The following is a 22031-nucleotide window of genomic DNA, read 5'->3' as shown; positions in this document are numbered from 1 at the left end:
TGCGTACCTGATCTCACACTCGGTGCTGCAGGGCTCGCTGATCCCGCTGGGGCGGGGCAGGTGCTCGCAGCGTTGCTCGGACACCACCAGGTGGTCGCTTTTGCGCACGCATGTGGCCTTGCGCCTCCGCTCACCTTCGGCAGGAGACAGCCAGGTTTGAATTAAAACTCCGCAGAGACACATCTGGAAACCGCTTCACTGCCAGAGTCAATATTTCACATCCCTCCCAAATTGTTTGATCAAAACTCCTTGACATTCTGTCCCATTCGTAATGTATTTATGGGCTCCTCGGTTCTCAAACAGGTGGATGAAATATTAAATAAGCACACTGGTGATGGACTTTCTTCCTGAAGCTACAAAATATGACATTTTAAACCCCATAAAAGTCCCACTGAGCTGGCCAGGACAGCCCCCAGGGGGCCCTGCGCAGGCCTCGCTGGCCGCTGCCGGGGCAGAACCCTGGCTGCTCGTGTCAGCGCGTTGGGCAGGAAGTCCGTGATATACTGCGTTTTGATTGGACATGTGCGCAGCCGGCTGCGGGTCAGGTCACGGTGTGGGGGACACACGTCCGGGGGCAGAATGCGCACTCCGATCCATTGTGCTGGGCAGATAACAAGGTGCTGCGCCCCAGGACCCTCGCTCCGTCTGTGGGCATCTGGTTTTTGTCTTGCAACATTCCTGCTGCAGTGTGCATTGGCCTGGGAAGCCCGCTGCTGCTGAGCGGGCCCACTTTAAAACAGCCACCAAGACTCAAACTCTCCACCATTCACTCACTTAGCTCACTAGCTAACTGTTTAAACCAGAAGCAGCTAAGCTGGCTGATACTGATGTGCAGCTGTTGCCTTTGCATTCTAATTTTAACGGGTAAAACCTAAGACATTAGGCGGAGCGTATGCCACTTCTTCCTGCTGCCAGTGTGAGCCATGGTACCTTGGCAAATTCGGCTGCACTCTGTCCAGGCACCGGAGGGGTCCCACACGAACTGCTCCTTCTGCTCCTCGATGGGGATGTTGAAGGAGTAACGCACATCGGGGTTGTACAGGTTCCCCACACACAGCACCTGGTTCCAGGACAGAGAGAGGGGGGCAGTTTATAACGGGACACACGTGAGCTATGACACAGAGAGCAGCGAAAGCGTCGGCTGCACGAGGCTGACCTGCAGGACGAGCTCGTCCTCGATCCTGTCTGTGCAGTTGATGTGCTCCTCTTTGGTGTCCGACCCGCTGTACTCTATCACCGTCCCCTTGAAGGTGATTTCCCTTTTGAACATGGCCACCACAAAGTTCCCGTTCAGCAGAAAATTGGACTGGCTGTCAGACAACGCTGGGGGACAGGAAACACAAACATGAAAAATGTAAGTGCTACAACCCATATGGGACTCATTGCGTTTTCCTGTTCTGAGGAAATCTTGATTATGTCCAGAGAATTTTTAAGTACATAAAAAAAAAAAATTGTCACATTAACCTACCCCACACATTCATTACTACGAGTTGTTCAGAGCCGGTACGAAATCCCAACAATCCATCACATCCTGCGCTACAATCGTTGAACCTTAACATTATAATTTGAATTTAGTCAAGACTATTACGTTTAGCATTTTCACGCATGCTTGTGCCAAGGATCTCCTCTCTTGAAATCTTGATTACAACATTTTTCTTCTGTGCTCAGGTTAAAAAGTAAATATTTTAAAATAGCTATTTGTCATGCATGGAGGTGAGCTTTAGCACATGCTTGTATGCACCCACGTGCATATGCACACGTACACGCACACGCACGCGTGCACACACACACACACACACACACACACACACACACACACACACACTCACTCATACAATCACACAGTTAGCAAACAGAAAGCATGCTAAAGGAGCGTGTGTGCAGTCACGAGGAACACTGTTTCCTTTAATGCCTCAGTATGAGCACCTCAGTCTTGAGTGGCTTTACATTAACCTGCATGCTACACGCCTGCCGATCACAGTGAAGCTTAAAAACGGCCTCCTGACTATCAACTCCATCAGCCTCCCACAGCGGCCGGGGTAAGAGAGCAGGAAAGAGAGCAAACATTGCGCAATGCACGTTTCCGCATGGGGGGGGGGGGGGGGGGGCGGTGTTTATCGCTGGCCATCGCCCTGCCCCTATCAGCTTTCAGCTCCACTGGCCACACATGCATCTAATTAGCACCTATTTCACACACTCATCTGTCTCCCTCACTGACAGTCTGTTTGCTTATACAGCCATCCCCAACCCTACACACGAATGTCTCATCCCCAACCCTTCACCCAATGCCCCCACACACACACACACACACTGTACACAACATACGCTTGCTCGTTCACTCACTCACTCACTCACTCACTCACACTTATACAGAATACCACAGACCCACTTCGCTCTAATCTCAGCAATTTCTCCCTCAAGGTAAACTCTACAAGCCACCCGGCCTAGCTGCAGGGCCAAAGCTAGCCTTGTTTTCAAACCCCTACAGTCGTTCTGTGCTGTGTGTGTGGAAGTCATAGTGAGTTCAGAAAACAGACGCCTTGCGGTTATGCATGCGTTGCTATTGTATGCTTATTCCAAAGTGGTCTCATGTGAAATTGTCCTATTTTAAACTGCTGCAATAATGATGTTGCGGAATACTTTGTGAAAAAGGTACACATTTGCAACCCTGTCAAGTCTACAAATACATTTAGAATATGTGTGTGGGTATGCGCATGTTTATATTACATGCATGTCACTAGAGCAGAAACCCACAAGAAGACACATACAAACAGCCAGTAAGACTGATTGAGCCTCAAACCGAAAAAGACTCGGATCAAAGCAAACAGCAGTGATTGTTTCAGGGTGTACACAGTGCAGCTACAGACACATTCTTCTGTACATAAATCAAACCCATTCTTGGCTGATGGTTCGATGTGCTCACCAAGGTAGTTGTCGTCCTCTGGCTTCCCAGAGTAGCTGACTTGCTTTATGTCAATGTTGGTCGCTCCTGCTGGGATTCGCACAACGATATTGTAACCTGGGAAGAAAAGAGTAAAATGATTGTCATTTTAGCAAGGAAACCTGAAACTCACACCTAATAAACCAGCCTCACATCTGTAGCAAGCAGGTCCTCAGGTTTCCACGGCTGGAAAAAAACCCTTCCTTTTAATAACACACTTAGAAGTAATGTGGTTGTCAGTGGCATCTTCAGAGGCCAGTTTTCATTGATAATCAGCAATTGACGGCGATGATAATATGCGAGTGTCTTTGTTCTCCTGCCTGTCTCCTGGCAGGAAGGCATCAGTCCAATTAACAGGCTGTGCCACCCAAGGGCACCACTTGTAAAGGTTGCCTCACATCCATCAAAAAAAAAAAAAAAAAGAAACTGGCCACAACGTAATTATCCTTCGATTGAAGCCAAACAGAAGTATGTGCTTGTCCCCGTGTTTCATTTGCTCAGCTCCTCGTCAATCACGCCAAATGTCTGCAACAGGGCGACCACCACAGTGACCGCAGAGCCAGCTGAACTCAGGTGAAGTACTCTTCAGCACACACAGAACCTATAAGAAAGCATTTCTGTTGTGGTAAACCCAGCTGTAACCTTTGCACTCAGACTGCAAAAGGAGACGCACACACTTTACAATGCAGAGGTGCTGCCACAGGACGGTTCAAATGTTAAACTTAAAATTTAAATAGTTAAAGTTTTGGAAGGTTTTAAATTCAAAATTAGCATTCAATTCGCATTGGGAAAGATTTGAATTCCACACAAACCACTTTGTAAGTATGATGTTAAACCCCCTCCCAAACCGGTAAGGACAGTGTTGCCTTGTAAGTGCTCATCACGACTGAATTAAAAAACCGCAGCCCTCCCTTAACTAAACTTCAGTCCCGGCCAACGACCACACGTACGATCCAACTCAACCGCACAATGCACACACGGCAGGCTCTGAGAAAAGCCTCCCCACTCACAGCCCAGAACTCCTTTTCCCCCTGCCAAGCATTCTGGGATACTTGAGGTTCCTTCATATGGTGAGGGGATACCGTGCTCCGCCTTGGCTGGAGGACCGTGCCAGATCATCAAGGCTTTCCGCCGCATGAATCCGCTTAACCAAAGCCGAGGGCTGGGTAACCCGCCGACTCCGCAGGGAGACTGTGACAGGTCCTCTCCGCCGTCCTCCCTTCCAAAAGCACGGAGGGTTTTCCTCAAAGCCAGGAAAGGCCGCAGCGTGATTAGCCTGTCTGCTTCGGCGCGATGAGACGACAGGAAAATTGAAAACAGCGGGACCTTACTCAAAGAGCTGTCTAAAGCAGAGCCTGTCTCCCCATCAGCCGGCTGGGGTCCCCCCAGCCACCCCCGGGCCCCGGCAGCTGGAGACAGCCTATGATTAGTTGGATTAGACCCTGAGCATCATGGAGGAGGGATATCCTGCTCTGCATCGGTTTTCAGCCAATGTCATCCAAGGTCAGGCCGATGTTTCAGAAGACGTTGGAGGATGAGTCAGAGATGAGGACGAACACATGTTTGGCACGGATTCCTCCGCAGACAAAAGGTAGACCCAACGGAGAGAGACTCGAAAGCAAAAACAAAACAAACATTTGGTAAACACAGTTCCGCCCTGCCCTCAGTAATTAGCAGTAAGGAAACAGTGCTCTCCGTTTCCAGAGAAGACCGGGCATCCCACAACACTTCAAGAGGCTGGAGGCTGAGTCGAGATTACCAAATTTAACACAGGATGCAGGGATGCAATGGGGTGGTTTGGAGGAAATGACAACTTTCACAGAGCTTTTCCATGCTTAAGAACAAGGCCCAGGGCATGTGCAGTGCTAATCCTGGCTTTCAGCCTCATCCAAACCTCTAATTCTACCACTCAATTAATAATTACTCTAATTTATTTCATCGGAAAATTCACCTTCCCTTCTTCTGTCTGATAAGTTCTAATTTTGCCATGTTGTGTGTTGAAGGCATTCTGCTACTCTGTGGCTTTGCAGGGTCATGGCTTCTCACCGCTGCTCAGTACGGTCATTACAGAGAGGTAGGACAGGGGTTATGGTCGTGGCTGAACGCGATTGGACCACATGCGACAGGCAGGCTCACCGTACTGAGCGTTGTTAAAGGTCCCGGCCAGAGTTTTGCAGGAGGAGTTGTCCCCGCCACACACCCCACACTTGTCGTTCCTGGCCTTGGAGTTGAGAACGTGGTCACATCCCGCTTGCTACAGAAAAATTCAAGAGAAATAACTTAAGAGAAGATTCCAGAGAACTCAAGCAATACTGAGGCAGACACATTCCGAACAATTACCCACCCTCCCACTCCAACAGGAAAGGTCAAGCCACATGAATCACTATACGATTTATTGCTTAACATTCAGTGTCATCAAAGGGCAAGCACACAACTCTACATGTACACCGATCTATATTCAATCAGCACGTAGTTAAGGCTCATGGATCAGGCTTTGCCAGTACCCTGCAGAGGCCCTGAACACAGATGTCATCAGTGTCGGGGCCGCACTGGGTCCCGTCGATGACGCGGTCCTTCAGCTGGTAGTACGCAGTCGTCCCGGCGACCCTGCAGAAGAGCTTGCACCGGTCCTTCATCAGAACTGCGGAGAGAAGGAAGAGTGAGGCCACTGCAAGCCCAGGCGAAACAAAACACCAAAACTGCCCTCACACTGTGCTCACCCAAACTGAGATCACTGAGATCAGCGCTCCCTTCATGTAAAACAACATTTTCCTCATCAGAACTAGATGTTCTGGTGTTCTTTTTCATAATTTCGACAGGAGCACTTGCTGTTAAACCTGCTGAACCCTGTATTAGTTTTTCAACAGAAATTGCATTGCTGTGATGTAATTCCTGCAGCCCGGTGCTGTCAGCTGGTCTGCCTTGGCTGTTTATTGTGGTATCAGGAGATTGCGTGTTTCGACCCCTGACCATGCCAATATGTCATGAGTTTTGCCAAACAGCAATCTCATGGGGGACTAAGAGCTGTTTTGAGCACGCTCTGGCTATTCCTGTGAGAAAAACTCTCAAACATTCCAGCCATAAGACACAGTAACATACAGACACACATATAGTCTGATTGCACGTGTTTCTGGCTTGGATTCTTGTTTCGTGTTTTCATTAGGTGAATGTACCCATGTCTCTTCCAATCAAGAAAAAGCAGAGCTCCAATTCCCACCTGACAACATCCAGAGGCCTTAAACAAACAGCTGTGATTGTGGGGCCCTCCTCCACAGAGAAGGACAGACCTTTTCAGCTATCGGCAGTAAGAGTCACACGTATGTGCGCTGCTCATAACGTTCTTCGTTAACGTGCCCTGCTGTGCACAGCATAAACTCACTTCCGCTGTACTTGGGCACCCAGCGGACGGTGGGAGGCAGGCCGTTGATGTTGAAGTGTCTGCCGTCGAACTGCGAACACTGCTCCTCACGGAAGTCTCTCTGGCCCCGCGGACAGGGCTCTGTGTTGCAGGACCGGAACTTCATCCTCCGGCCCACACAGAACCTCCCCCCGTTTCTGGGCCTGCAGAATTGGGTCAGTTACAATATTGACCCATCATGAGGATGATGTCCCGAAAGCTGACCAATGAATGAGGTTATCAGTAAAGTTTCTCCATCCACATGATTTTACTCTCTAATAACTGGATACACTTTTCAGTTCCATCCAACTGACTTTCTCTGTAGCTGCTTGATCAAATTAAATTCATGCTTCTGAGTTACAATTACAGGCCTACAAACATGACAAAATATCATTACATTTGAAATCATCTCACTATTGCCACTAATGGCATCCAACACAGAACACAATACAGTTTTCCCAAAGCTGTGAGGGTATTCTCATTTCGCCTTACACTGCAGTAATCTGTGTTAGGAAAAGCCCGCTGGACTGCGCCTGCAGTCGGCTCCAGCGGGGGGCGACTTACTCAGGTTTGTTGCAGTCTCTGGCAGTGCTTCGGGTGCCCCCGCCACAGGACCTGGAGCAGGCGCTATAGGGCCCCCAGGGGCCCCACTCTCCGTGCAGGGGTCTCGCCTCCATCTCCTTATTCACACACATCCCGTGTCTGCAGTGCTGAGGAGGGCCGGGACAGGGGGGTGTTTTTTTAGAGAGGACACACCGACACCACCATGACATTCCTCCACTCTGCCCGTCACAATGCTCGGATTCAGACCGTCAACCATCACACAGGCCCGCTGCACTGAGAGCTGTGAATGTTGTTCTTCCTTGGGCTCTAATCCCCTGTTTATATGTAGGAGTGTATCTCTAAAGCAAAGCCGGGCGACACAGATCCCGCCGTTATTCACCCAGCTGAATGTTTATGGTTTCCAGCTGGCGCTATTCTGACACGGCGCGATGAGTGAGCGTGACGGCGCAGGAGACACGATCCAGAGCCGGCCTTCTGCAAACTGCAACACTACCACGCTGTCAGAGCCCGTTACATCACGCACCGCCTCAGAGACCGTCTGATGGAAGTCTTCAAATGGGGCTGTTTTTTAATGAGCAAAGCCAGGTACCCTGTGACACACCTCTTTAGTACCTCAGATGGGTCTTAAACATCTGCATTCTGTATTGAAAGCCCCTGTTGTGTTTATAACGTAGTATGCGATGCATTCCTTCAAAGGTTGTTACAGACTTAACAGTCAATGCATTTACACATCTGTATCCTGCACCAGGACATTAAGGCATACGGTGTCTCATTGGTGGGTTTCTACTCCAATAGCTGAAGGTGTTATGCAAGTGCAGCCACCTGCAGCTGTGATCATGTCCTCTGCTCAATATCAGGGTGCCAACGGAGTCGCCCCAACCACGAAACGTAGGACAAAATGACATCTGCCTCAAGCTGTACCCCTGTAGCCTCGCACACAGCAAAGATACCCAAGAGCTCAGGCAGCAGGACTGAAGGCTGGGATAAGGGCTGCTACAGACACGGGAGAAATCGCCCCTCACCAGAAACACAGAACAGGGCGCCCATGTGGGATCAGTTAGAGGTAAACGACCTGCGTTTCAAAAGTGTCAAACATGGCACCACAGTCCTCTCTCTCTCCCTCACAGTGCAGACGCTCGCTCTGGCTAAGGTGACATCATTCCCACATATCTGATGAGACCGAGTTTCCTGTGAGTGCATTCCTCTCAGCTGCTCTCAGAGAGCGGGCCAGCTGTAAGCCATTACTGCCAGCTCCGTCTCACTAATAAACACTCTGCCTGCCCTCCGCACACGCAGGCCCGGCATTCCTGCCAGTTCAGCAAACCCGTCTTCACCTCCAAGAGCTTTGTTTTTCTTTGCAATTACTATTTTCTTTTTTGGTTCTGCTTAGAGTGCTACGCTCCTCACGTCTGCGTGAGACTGTTTCAAAAACAGAATGTTTTTAATCTAGTTTCCTCTGTACACCTTTTAAAAGTATCACTACAAAAATCACATATTTAAGATTTTTAAATGCATTTTACAATGCAGAAACAATAATACAGCATGGAAAAGCAAAGTACAACATACTATGGTGTTGTACTGAAAACCTGAAACCTAACCTGAAAAGACAGGCAAAGCTTTTTATATACTCTCTACTGTATTACTGTGTCTCCCCATGCCAGTATTCAGACAGGCTCTGTGCTTTACAAATATCTGGTTTTCCTCAGACCACATTAACAACATTTACCATAATTGATATCATGATTATTATTTATCATTTTTATTGTAATACATATTAACATTTAGCAAAAACTTCTACAGCCTATATGCTGGGAGTCTAAACCAAAGAGGCTGCGCGCTAAGATCAAGGTGAGGGGACAAGGTTTTTCCAACTCCCTCCATTCCTCTCAGCAGAGAGACAGAGCCTCTCTGTTGGAGGAGTCCAGGCTGGCTTCTTCCTGAGGAACTCACTGGTTTGCATGCTGGCTTTTGGACCACAGGAGAAACTCCTGGAACATGTCAAATAAAATTAATCCTCCTGCAAAACTCGCATGAGGAGAGACAGATTGCACATCCTGACACTGGCACTGTCCAACATTTCCCCAGAACACAGCTATCTCTGGCATGCTTTTTATCTTCTTTTAAAATAATGGGAGGACCTGATTTATTCTCAGTAACATTCAGAGAGAAGCATGCACTCTCAGTAACATTCAGAGAGAATCATGCACTCTCAGTAACATTCAAAGAGAAGCATGCACTCTCAGTAACATTCAGAGAGAAGCATGCACTCTCAGTAACACTCACAGAGAATCACATTCTTTCATTAACATTTAGAGAGAATCGTGCACTCTCAGTAACACTCACAGAGAATCACATTCTTTTATTAACATTTAGAGAGAATCGTGCACTCTCAGTAACACTCACAGAGAATCACATTCTTTCAGTAACATTTAGAGAGAATCGTGCACTCTCAGTAACAGTTCTGTCACTAACACTCCGAGAGAATTCATTCTCTCCCTCTACACTGGGGGAAATCTACCTCATCCACTGAGGCTGGCAGGGTGTATTTAATTCAAAGGCCCATTGATATTGCGGGAGCATGTTCTACAGAGCTACTTCCCTTGGACATGTTGTAATTCCACTGATCAACGGGGAGTGTAAATCAGCTTTTCCCTGCGGGGAGTCGGTGTTGGCGCATTAACACTCTCTGAAGCCTCTGACCCGGGCACACCTGCGAGGCCACAGCGCCTGTGGAGAATAGCCACCTGCATCATTACCCCTGGGCTAATGAAATGCACTGTAATACAATGAATGAGTCTACGGGTTACTCTCCGTTAGAAGCAGGTGTTAACAGCCTTGACGTGCTTTCGTTATGAACTTTATACATGAAGTCTGGGCCATCCGGTGAGTCTCTCAGCAACGCATGCACTGAAACCTTAGCAATGAACTGCCAAGTCAGATCCAGCCCTCCCTCCAGCAAACGGAAAAAGGAATTGATCATTATTATTATCTGGACCATTACTCGAAAAGGAGCCGGCACATTGGGACCGTATGCACACTGTATACAGATCTGGACAAATAAATCACGATTGCTGACTCAATTTAGATCCCCCAACATCCGGGACCCATTAAATAAGTGAACAGAGATGCATTCCTCGTCTGTGGTAAAGCTACAGTGCTGAATAATCAAGGCCAGGCTGTGCCGGGGTTAGTGCTCCCCAGACCCTCCCTCAGAGCTCCCCAGGCGGCCTGCTGTTCCTGCTCTCTGTAGGAGACAGAGCTATGGTGCTCCACGCTACTGCGTTGGTGGTCTGAGATGCTGGGGTCTCCTCCAGAAGTCACCAGGGTGCTGGGAAACATGAGGGACTGCCTCTCTGAGGGCCGTTTGGATCGGCCAATCTCAAGGGAGAATTCCGATGACATGCAGCGGGACCTAAACCCTAAAACCACCTTCATCTCACAACTAAACAGCCATATTTACAACACCCGTCAATTCAGAAAGGTGTAGTGGGGAAAAAAAAGAGAAACATCTGTCATGTGTGAGGAGCAACTGCTCCTGTAACGGAAGCAGCAGGAGGTATGTTCAATCCCAGAGTTCTCTGGGTACGCAGACACAGGCTGGACTCCCACAGAGAGATGAAACTGTCTCAGCAAAGCAGGGGTCTCTGTTTCAGACTGAAATGGCTCTTTGCCCAGCTCAGGATGGTCTATCACTGAGAGGTCTGCAAGACATCTGAGGGGAAGATGAGAAAAAGCTGACCAGCACCTACAACATGTGTTTAGGACCAGGAGCTTTAGACACACACACACGCACACACACACACACAGACACAGAAAAACTCACATATAAATACACACTTGCATACACACATACACAGGCAAACCTCACACACAAACACACACTCACACACTTGCAGTTGTACACACACACACACACACACAGACGCATGCACACACTCACACCCACGCATTCATACATACATAAATACACATCCACAACTGCATATGCACCCACACATTCACCCATACACAGAGCGGTACACGCTTTCTGTCAGTGCATGCTGCAAACCCACACCTTCAGAGGACTGCTGTAGTTCACCCCCTACAGCAGCGTCCAATCTGAGCACCTCAGAATCATCTCTGCTCCGCAGATATTAAGCAGCTTCAATGTGGCTGTATATCAATGCCCAGCTTCCACCAGTGACCACTGTTGAGCAGGATTTCTACAGGCCTCGGGGCCCAGCGGGTCTTTGTTATCCATAGCAGCAGTTTTGGGGCACTGTTACTGAGAGCTCTGACCATCAGCCTTGTCCAAGCGCACTCAGATAAAGGTCTAGATGCAACTGACCTGCTGTGAACTGGGCTAAGAGATTATGTACCAAAATGTTTACCTACTGGCAATTTACACACTGCAACTGTACATAATCAATGCAGTGTCTTTGTGTCCAAATTCGGAAAGGCTTCAACTTCATTCAGAGTTATACAAAGAAAAAGTGATACACAGGGAAAGGAAAAGGATATTGTTTAACAATCTCAGGGTGAGGGGAAAACTGGAATAAACACAGGAAATGCATCAAGCTCTGTAATGATACATTTGACCGGCGGCCAAAAGCAAAGCTCTCTACAGAGGGCAGGTACAACGGACCTGCCGAGAGCTCCACCCACTCATTTCACTGTAATAACAGGCTTGAGTCAGACACGTACAGGAGGAAGAGCTGTCAAATCCAGCACCTCACACCCCTCTCTCTGCCTCCTGTATGAGGGTACAGAAACCGCAGGTCTGTGCTGCGTATCCTTTAGGTGCGAAACCGCAAATCAGCACGGATCAGCGCGGGAAATTCCACGCCCTTTCCACTCCTCTCCAGTGAGGGGAAACCAGGGACGTCATTCACCCACTAATAAATAACAGACACTTACGACTGCAAAACCTCAGCAGTACATTCCAGCCATCCTCTGAAAGCACAGGCGATCACAGCTCTACTCTCAGAGAAAGCTGAAATCCATCAGGACTGGGACACTATTTACTGAACAGAGCCTTACTTTAGGCAAAACATCGATCATCATTAACACTATTAACATCTCTGCCTCAACCACTTCAGTAATGCTAACATTCAGCAGCATCACCTGCTTTACAAATAAAATGGTGCTCAATGTGAGGGAAATAGGGAGTGAGATACATCTGTGCTTCCCCGCAGATTTGGCCAAATATCCCTGACTATACTCCTGATAAAGATTTAAAACAGTCTATACATAGATAGAAAACATGATATAGACACTGAAGGATGGGTGAAACTTGAAATATTAAATCAGAGTACACAAATGTTTATTCCTGAGGTGAAAGACTTATTCCATAAAAAAACCCTGTCCTGTCCCATTCTTTTATAGTGTTGCTTTCTCACACACTTTCCTTTCCTTCACCAGCGCAGTCTTTCTGACAGTGCGCATTCACGCAGTACAATACTCCTGGTGGAATGTACGCTCGGGGTTGCTAAAGCCGTGCGGTCTGAACCCGTGCGCTCCCTGGGAAGAGCTCCGCCAGCCGGGGTGAACGAGGCCACACACTCGCCCTCTCCTCCACGCTGCCCTCCTCCATCACTGAGCCAGTGAGAGGGCCAGAAAGAGGGATATTTATAGGCACTGATTGGCCTCCCTCGTTAGAGCACGGCTCGCTGAATTAGATGACAGGCGCTGCTGAGGTCATGTGACTGTGTTACTCGCTAAAGCACCCCGCAAGAAGACTGGCTGACGCAGAGGCAGCCCGGCCAATGATATTCCACCAAACCCTGGAACTGGTTTACTCTGTTCAATAAAAGCCTTGTCCTTTGCGTGGATTCATACTGTATCATTTGTGTCATGTCAGTAAGCTTGTATTCCTTTTGTTTGGGTTGGTTTGGATTCATCTTGGGATTGCTGTTAAACGCGGCCCTGACTGAGAGGATCAAACAGTTAGTAAAGTCTGGCAGCCTGTCAGAAATCCTATGGACCGCCACTAACGTTTCCACGAACCGAGTGTTCCCGCGAGTGTGCCGAAATTACCCAGAAATCAGGCCTAATGACTCTCTGATAGGGGCACTGAGGGCACCAGCTCCGGTTACCGGGGTTACTGAGACAATGACCGTCACGTCGCTTTGATCACCCAACGGTATCCCTCGCTAACACCTCTGTATCTAAGGCAGCGTCATGTGACCGCTGGGATGACAGCACAACAGCACAGATCAGCACAGACGTCTCTGGGATGCTCCAGGTCCCCCCCCCCCCTTGCTCCCGCACATGAAAGGGTCCTGCAGGACCAGGTGAGCTCACACTCAGGGGCCCTCACTCCTTGCCTTCCTGCACTTCAAAGACCCCACATCCAAACGGCACCAAACGCCCTGAAAAACAAAGGTGCTACGAGGTAACAGAAACAGCCCTGTGTTTTTGAGTGTAACCCTATCCCCCTCCGATCCCCTGATGGTCATGGTCCCTCATGGAGCACAGTGACAGCCCTGACAGGAAACTCTTTCTGGAATGTTCTGCACCTCCATAGCATATGCATGCAGTTTAAGCCACTCAGGTGTTTGTTTCAGCAGGGATTCAAAGAGGGATTTAGAGCTAAGACTCACATCAGCACCTCACTGTGATGAAAGCTCTGACAGAACAGTTCTGCGTTCCTACAATGATGTCATCGGTGTGTTTTTTTCATAGATAGATAATACACGTGATCCTGGTTTTCTTGTCTTCCTGTGATCAGTAATGGTAAAAATTTAATTTACTATCTTTAGGGTTTTACAGTTTTTAGTAGACAGTCATTATTTCCCGTAGCAACAAGGCAGACCAAACATCGTGCCTTTGGGCAAAGGAAAAGTTCTCCAGTTACATCACCCAGTGTCACTCTTAGCCAGACACTGGATCACCAGACACATCACCATAACAGTCACCTTGCTAGTCACTGCACTGTAGCCGTTGCAGCTGGGTGAACGTGTTATCCAAGTTAGGGTTTCATTTATTAATGTGTAGTGAGTTAAGTATTTACAGGATGTGAGCGTAGGTACAGTGAGATGTCAGACCTGCATGATCCAATGGTTATTCTGAGACACTCCAGACAGGAAGAGGTTAAGTGTCTGGGTCCTTCATGCTGTGTGAGTCTGAGCTGTGAGCTCCATCGATCCTGGCCCACTGACACGCTCACCTGAATTCTAAAGGGGTTTGAGGTCGTGGGGTCAGAGCAAGGTGACCGAGCTGTGTACTCCTGCTGTGGGAACTCCTTTCTAACCTCCACACCTCCTCCACTCTCTTACCATTTCTCTACTGTACTGTACTCAACAAGCTGCCGTAATTAGGCTCGATGGACCCTGATTAAACAAAAAACCTTATAACAACCCCCCCCTTGCATTGTGGAAAACAACTGCAGGCACAGAATCCTGCCATAATTAACCTCAAATGATTTACAGATGGCAATGCGTCCATTTACAAAATGCAAGTATAGATCAATTCAAATTATACAGAAATATATTTTACAGTATGATAAACATGTAATCGTCACATCATGTCCTTTTTCACTAACAGATAATCAGGGGTAAATTTCAGCCAGTCTAACAGTGGCACTCACAATGTTCTGTTAGGTTTATATTTTGAAGGTTATTAGAGGTGGAACTGAACACACTATGAGAACATGAGCTGAATGCTGGCTCTGATTAGGGAACAGCATCTCCAGCGCTGTAAGGGATTTAGCTTCACAGAGGCAATCACAGTGAGACACCATGACCGAATCCACGCAACACAGGTATTCAACAGCATGCACACAGCAGTACCCAGGGGACCATGCACACAAAAGGCAGGACACACTCACGCACAGAGCCTGTTCTCTGGAGGCAATGTAATGTAATGCAGTGAATTCTCATTGGCTGGCTAGCGCACCCAGAGGCAATCTTATCTAATGCAGTGAATTCCGATTGGCTGTGTAGCTCAGTGTGGGAGGAGCGGTGGCTCTCACCATTCCGCGGCCGCAGTCGGTGCCGTCGGCCAGGGGCATGTGCTGCGTGCGGCAGCCTTTGTGGTCCCCCTCCGCACTGGAGCACCACAGCCGCTTGCACTGTTTCTGCGGGGGACAGGAGAGGAGAGCGCGGGGTTACCCAGGGACTGCGTCGTGCAGGGCAACCGCCGGGTGGACACCCAACATGACCGCTTCCTGCTGGGCTGGAGCAGTGAGGCAAATGACCAACTTGGACGACAAGCTCTCCAAAAATCGCTCCCCGTTTCGTGCCAAGTTGGCGGCGGTCCTTGCTGTCATCACCCGCTCTTTAAACCCTGCTGGGAGCCAGTTTCAGGGCAGAGCCACTAACAGGCGAGACCCAGGCCTGCTCTGCACATAATCATTCTCTGTTCACCACACCTGAGTCAGGCCAACTACACAACACAACCTGGTGCCTGAATGAAGATTAACTGTAATGTTACCCCTCAGAGGAACACAGATACCCTTGTTTAGCAATGCAGACACAGTATCTGCCGGTTATTTTTGGCACTCAAAGGCAGAAACACTGGCAAAAAAATGACCTAATTACTGATTTGCAAGTCATTAAAACGATCCCCATTAGGACATGGCCACTGCAATAAAACTCAGCATCTGGCCATGGCTGGTCTTAAGTTTATGGAAAGTGTAGAGTTGTGAAAGAACTGATTCTACACCAGACACCTGATTAAGGCATTGTGGCCTTACGGACATCACTGATATTACTCTGTTACTCATTATTAAAACAACAGTGATTATTAACGCATTACAGTCAAGTGATCAGGGCAGGAAAATGCAGTTTCATGGTAAAGAATGAAAAGGACAAGCCCTCAGCTCACAGACCGCAGTGTGACATGAGCCTCACTGACGTGCACAATGTACCATAAGACAAAGCGAATCAACCCGCTTCCTGCGGAGAGCATACTTTCTGCTGTAGATGTTAGGTACAGATGTTATTATATTATTATCACAGAGCGGAGCCTCACCATGTAGGGGCAGACCTGGGACCCAGGTCCGAACATGAGCTCACACTGCTTGTTGGCGCTGTAGAGCTGGCCGGGGAGCTGGGGGGGGAGGTCGTAGGTCCTGCTGACTGGCTCATCTAGGAGACACTCCCCGTATCCAGTGCTGAAAGCCAACACAGAGATGAGACTGTGTCAACCAATCACAGGGTCAGTGCTGTAAACCAGACACATGGTCGCTGTAAGATCCACTGCATTACAGCACGGTAAAACATGCACATGCACACTGTTTCAGGTAGGTGGCCTGCATCTCCAGACTGTTGGTTGGAATTGGTCTGCAGACATACCACTCTGTAGTCTTGTCATGCCAGACAGCTGAAGCTAAGTGGGGCCAGGCTTGGTTAATACCTGAACAGGAGGGAAAATCAGGCTGCAGAACATAGGGCAGTCTTCCCTCTGGACCACCTAAATCTAATGCCTCAGTACAGTGATGGGGACACCATACTGTAGGAGGCGCTCTTTCAGATGAGACAAGATCTCAACTCACTGTGGCCATTAAAGACTTCACAGCACTTACCAAAACAGTGAGAGTTTCGACTCAGAAGTCCAGGTGAAATCCTTAAATGATACTCTAAATCTGGTCACCTGATCATCCCCCTCTAAACCCTGATTGGCTACACACACCTTGCATTCTTCATTTCCCATGCCTCCCCAGGTGCAAAAACAGGAGTGTGCTCTCAGCTGACCTCTGGGAATATGCAAAAGTCTGATGCAATAAGACTGGAGCTGACTGTCCTGCACAGCACACAGCCTGTGCCTCAGTTCTGAGAAAAGCTTTTTCTCCTCAGATGACCCTCCCCATCCACACAGAATCCGCACAGAACGGGGGATTCTCAGAGCGAATGAATCTGCCAACCCGCCACAGTTTAATTACATCAACAAGTCAGGTCTGTCAGCCTTCTGTCTGCAATGACAAATTGTGTGGGTGACCACGCCCACCCTCACAGCACAAAGGCCAACAAACGCAGACCTTTTTTGGGGAGAAAAAAAAACATCAACTAATTGTATAAATGCCAGAGTTGAGACGTACTGAAAGCTTTAACACAGAGGAACATTGTTAACTGGCATAAAGCAGAACGTGCAGTTCAGAAGGCCTTTCTCTTCCCTTGCCAGAGCAATGGGGAAACAGACACGTAACGTGCACAGTGTGTAATTACAGGACATGTTGCTGCTGCTTCTGCAATTTGTCCCTCCATTGAGACGAAGCATCCGCTTGACACCAGAGGGGTCCACAAGCCCCATAATTACAACAGCTTAACTCCGCGTACTGAAGTGGTTTTCCTTTCATTTCTGACATAACTGAAAGAAACCCTTTGTTTCAGCAAAGATCTACACTTTGTGAAATGATTCTAACGCGAAGGAAAAAAGGCTAACGCTGAAAGGTAGGAAATCATCTGTCATGGCAAAATGATTCAGAGATGCACCACGAGCTGAGTGTCTCAACAGTGAATCACAGCAGGACAAACCTTACAGGTCCGTTATTTCAAATAGGATGAATATGAGAAAAGCGGCCGCCATCAGAGTCTGCATTACCAAATTCCTTTTTCATAGCTTTTTAACTAATCAATGTGGTCCAACTCTGCAAATTCTGTGCCCTCTGGTTATGTAACTAAATACACATCTGCTTCTCATTGGAGAATTTTCTTCAAAGCCAGATCCTTAAGAAAATCACAAGTTACCATCTCTGTATCGGCCATAAGAGGCAAAATTATAATCATTACCATATAGGTAATCTTTCTCATCAGATGCAACTGCTATGATGTTACTCACACATAACCCCGGAGGACATGACTGATGGTGTTTCATTTATCACCAGGTTTCACAGAAAACATACTATCCTACACTATGCATACTTTGAGGTTTGCTTAATTCACAAAATGCTTAACAACTAACTGTGTTTTAGTAACGATGTGGTCTGAACACTAACACAAATTTCACTTGCAATGGTAATGTTCATACACACAAATTCATTGGCAATATGAAGTATGACATAAAATGGCTCATGGCAAAAGGCACTGTAAAGTTCAGTCAACCTTCCTTTCTGAGCACAGGGAAAAAAACTAGACGAAAGCAGCCGAACTAAAGTTGCACTTCCAGAACACACTGCATTATGGGAAATTCTTTCTGCCATTATGTTTGCAGGGAAGTGTTAAACATTAGAGGACTCTTGTGGAAGAATGGCCAGTCAAAACACAGATGTACTTGACCATGTCACCTCTGCGGAGAGTGGAAGTGTAGCTTTAATGAATGTGCCTCATTGTAAGAGAAACAGACCACAAAAGCTGCAACTGTTCATTCAAGGGCCTTTCCCACCACTGTGGGTCTGTACTACCACCCATCTCTCACCACTGAGTGTTTATAAATATTGCCCTTCTTAGGCACTTGTTAAGCAAATCAGTTTTCTTCTGAAACATGTGAGAGGCTACCCCACTGCAACTGCTATTTTCTCCATGCTCACACAGGCACAGAGTAAGCCCCTAACAGGAGAGGGTCATAGCCTGTAGCTGCTGGGGTTTGCATGCCAAGGTGTTGCTGAAGATAGGTATGCGCAGTCCTGCGCAGCACTGCAGAATGATTCAGTCCTGCCGTCCCTGCTGGCAGCTCACCAACAAGGCTGCCTTTTGTACAGGTCCACAATCGGTGCAGCCAGAGCGCGGTTCAGAGGGGTCAGGTCCAAGGGAAAATCCAATTAGAACTGACATGTCCCATCTCAAATAAAAACCCTTTTAGAGCTTTGCTTTGGGGCATGCGGAGGGCTGTTTGCCCCGAGTTACCATTGTGACAGGGAAAGTTCCGGACCGGCTGTTTGAGCAGCATCCACAGAATCACTCTACCCTGTGTGACAGAGGCAGGGGCGAGGAGGGTGATAAACCACCCAGATCATCAAAGGCGGATACCTCTTAAAGCAGCCAATGACAAGCTGACATTAGAACTATGTGGATAAAAGCATGCAGACACACGACTTTGAAGTTAACACTGTTAATACTTCATAAATACTTCATAAAACTCAGATAATTGAGATGAGGGGACAAAATAGGAAAGGATATTTGAATCGAAGCCATGCATTTTTAAATTCCTCCAACTGAGTATTTATATTTGTGTCATATCTAGTTTGCTGGCAAATCATCCATTCAGACATGTAAGCTGTTCTAAATAAGGGGGTCAGCAATGGGTTTGAATGCAGCAGAATGCAATGTTCTCGAGCTTGAAAACAGTCCCTAAGGCAAAAGGCAGTGAGCTCAGGATAATACACAAGGAAAGGGTACCTACTCGAGAAAGTCAGTGATGTACTTGCGACTGCACTTGGACCAGGACCAGGGGCTGGTGTCGTAGTTGAGCATGGGGGCCATGACGTGGTACTGCTGCTTCAACCCAGACTCTCTACACTTGAGGTTGTCGTCGTGGGGCATGTTGAAGCTGCAGCAGGGAACACACACACACACACACACACTGTCACACACAGGAATGGAGGAAGCAGTAAATGTCACTCAGATTTGAAATATGCCAGCTTTCGTGGAGGTCACCTGGACCTTCTGCGGAAATATCAAAATCAATTCCTTCCATATGAGATTCCTTCACCTGGTTTCTGATGCCTTCAGAGATTTCAACACCTCTACATCTGGAAGGAAACTTGTCATGGCTTACACACTGTGTGGTCACTGCTTCTCCTTACTGGCCGTCCACACAGCACAGAGCGTGACCTCACTGTCAGTCACAGGCCACAAAACATTAATTGTCTCGGAATCATTTGATTGCATCATCTGACTTATGATTCTTCTATCATTCAAAATTCAGATGTATTCATTTCAAAGGATTTAAACGCTTCCAGCATAACCCTTTTGATTTAGAGAGTTAGTGAAAATACAACACAATTTTATGGGGAATACAATGTTGTGTATTTCAATGGCAGTAACTGATAGCCTGCTAAAATGTAGCCTATGTGGTCCTGTTGTTATGTCTACCTAAGAAGAAGCAGCCCCTATCTGAAACGGGACATCACTGACAGTCATAGCCAGTCACACTCAGTTGCTGTCGGTCACTGTCAGACTCAGGACATGGAACACAGAGGCAGAATGTCGCTGGAGCCGTTCTCTTTCACCACGGCACTCCAGCACGTATTTTTCTGGTGCGTTGGGTCATTTGTAACAGTGCGTATCTGGTTGCTTCTGTCGCCGCTCCCTTTTCCAGGGTCGTGCTCGTGGTGCCGGGGGACTGACACCCTCAGCAGAAAATTCCAGCCCTGCATTCCTCCTGCACACACCACTTTTCCTCTGGTGGCCTCTACCAGCCTGGGTTTCCATCTTCTACTGAAAAAAACTTCTACTGCCACAACAAGGGCCGGCTCTGAACATGGCAAGAAATGTTGCAGGGCAGAACCCTGCTGACAGACTACTTCCCCAGCTAACCTCAGTGTCTGTCTTTAAAGGAGAAAGAGATGAGCCCACACATTCAGACTCTATCTGAATCACCAGGAGTAAAAGCCACAGCTGCAGTGTCCCGAGACTGTCCCGCTGCTACACACCGCAGAATCAAGGCAGTATACCACCCCAGAGCAGATTAATGGAACACAGAATCAGTTTTGTAAGAGGAACATTTCACACTTAAATGATGTCAAAGCCTTGTCACGGACGTGCTCTGAAGGGAGCCACTAAACAACGTATTTATCCCTGCTCTGGAGACAGAGTGGAGACAAACTCAGTGAACGCCTATCCATGGATCACTTCATGCATCACTCGGAGTGATGGATGCAGACATCAGCAGGGGGATTAACCCTGTCGATCCTCCAGACGTATTGCCCTGGAATCTGGAGTCTTCCCAACACCACCATGACTTCATCTGCAAGTACGCAAAGAGCCAAGCGCAGGGCGACGATAACACCCATCCACTCCGGCATTTTCAAACTTGTTTTTGTTCAGAGTCCTCGGGTATACTCCACCATGACTGCTGGGACTCCTTGTCCTAATCAAAAATCACACAGCGTTCCGGTGACCTCAGTTCGAACACATCTAGAAACATGGGCTTGTTAAGCCCCTCCAATTTTTCCTCTCGTAATAATTATTAAATCACCCGACCACACACCGTCTTCTGCTGCCATGCTCTGGAGCATGTCAGCGGCCGTCTGAAAGACGTCTTGTATTTAATTACATTTAGCACTGTTTCTGCTTTGTTTTGAATCCTAGACTGATTCTAGGAAGTAAGATTAACCCAAGCAAACACAAGTCAATCAATCAATCAATCTGACGCTGGTGGCTTTCTCTCCAGCGCTGTCTGAGCTTCACAACCAACAATCCGCAAGACAGCAGGCAGTTTCCACGCTTGAGCTGGAGGAATGTTTCCATGCTTTGAGGGGGAAGAGAATAACTGCCATTCTTTCACCCCAACTTCCTCACCGAGTCTGTTCACTGCACAGCATGAGAGCAAAGCAGTGGCCCTCTTATCCAATGAGAGAGCAGACTGCTCTGTGATGCCCTTTCACCTCTTATGATGTCACCAGCATAAAGATTCCCAACAAAGATGGACCTGGCTCTCCTCCAGATTTTCTGTGTAATGCCACATGTGGCAGCATTACAATGTTTTGGAGGCAGTAATGGAATGCTGTAAGGCAATAATGTGATTATTAAATCATAATTACAACCTAACACATGGCTGTAATATATCAGCCAGACAGCCAACAGAAAGCAGAGCTTTGTGGATAAAATGTACAACTAGTTGGGAGTTTGTGTGGGATTACTGATGACACTCTATTGAGGTCGCGTCAGCTTGTTCCTCACACTGAAACTCTATTCCCTGCTTAACAGCATATGTGAATAATTTCAAAAAACCTCTATAGAAGGTAGGTTTTGGTTGTTTCTTAGTATAACTTACACCCCTACAAATAACGCAGTGCAATATTAGAGCATTCAAGCGCAGAAGAAGTAATACATACCTATGCACTGTAACCACTCCTCAAGGCAGCAGTTCTGTAGCTGGCAGGGAGTCAGACTCACCAGCAGGCTATCTGAATCTGAAGTCTGACACTACCCTTATACTCTGCATTAAGGAATTAACCTGAAATGCTTCAATAATTATCCAACATTTAAAAGAACAAAAAGTCCCCTAAAACTCTCTCTTGCGAGGCACCTGGAAGCGCGCTGAAAAGTC

At 47.7% G+C, this 22031-nt stretch overlaps 1 protein-coding gene across 1 annotated transcript in view; it reads right to left on the bottom strand.

The window, feature by feature from the left end:
- Positions 1–22031, bottom strand: part of LOC118771891 (A disintegrin and metalloproteinase with thrombospondin motifs 20-like) — a 67743-nt gene that overhangs the window by 28609 nt on the left and 17103 nt on the right. The window contains exons 9-19 of the mRNA XM_036520036.1: positions 19161–19307; positions 15855–15996; positions 14854–14958; positions 6903–7048; positions 6321–6502; positions 5446–5582; positions 5078–5195; positions 2924–3019; positions 1157–1323; positions 931–1060; positions 8–134 (exon numbers count right to left, since the gene is read on the bottom strand). Of these exons, the coding sequence (XP_036375929.1) occupies positions 8–134; positions 931–1060; positions 1157–1323; positions 2924–3019; positions 5078–5195; positions 5446–5582; positions 6321–6502; positions 6903–7048; positions 14854–14958; positions 15855–15996; positions 19161–19307 (1497 nt within the window). The remainder of the gene's footprint in view (positions 1–7; positions 135–930; positions 1061–1156; positions 1324–2923; positions 3020–5077; positions 5196–5445; positions 5583–6320; positions 6503–6902; positions 7049–14853; positions 14959–15854; positions 15997–19160; positions 19308–22031) is intronic.

The sequence above is a fragment of the Megalops cyprinoides genome, chromosome 25 (assembly GCF_013368585.1).
Source record: "Megalops cyprinoides isolate fMegCyp1 chromosome 25, fMegCyp1.pri, whole genome shotgun sequence".
Lineage (NCBI taxonomy): Eukaryota > Metazoa > Chordata > Actinopteri > Elopiformes > Megalopidae > Megalops > Megalops cyprinoides.
The sequence above is the reverse complement of the archived record's forward strand: the minus strand, read 5'-3'. Positions and strand labels throughout refer to the sequence as shown.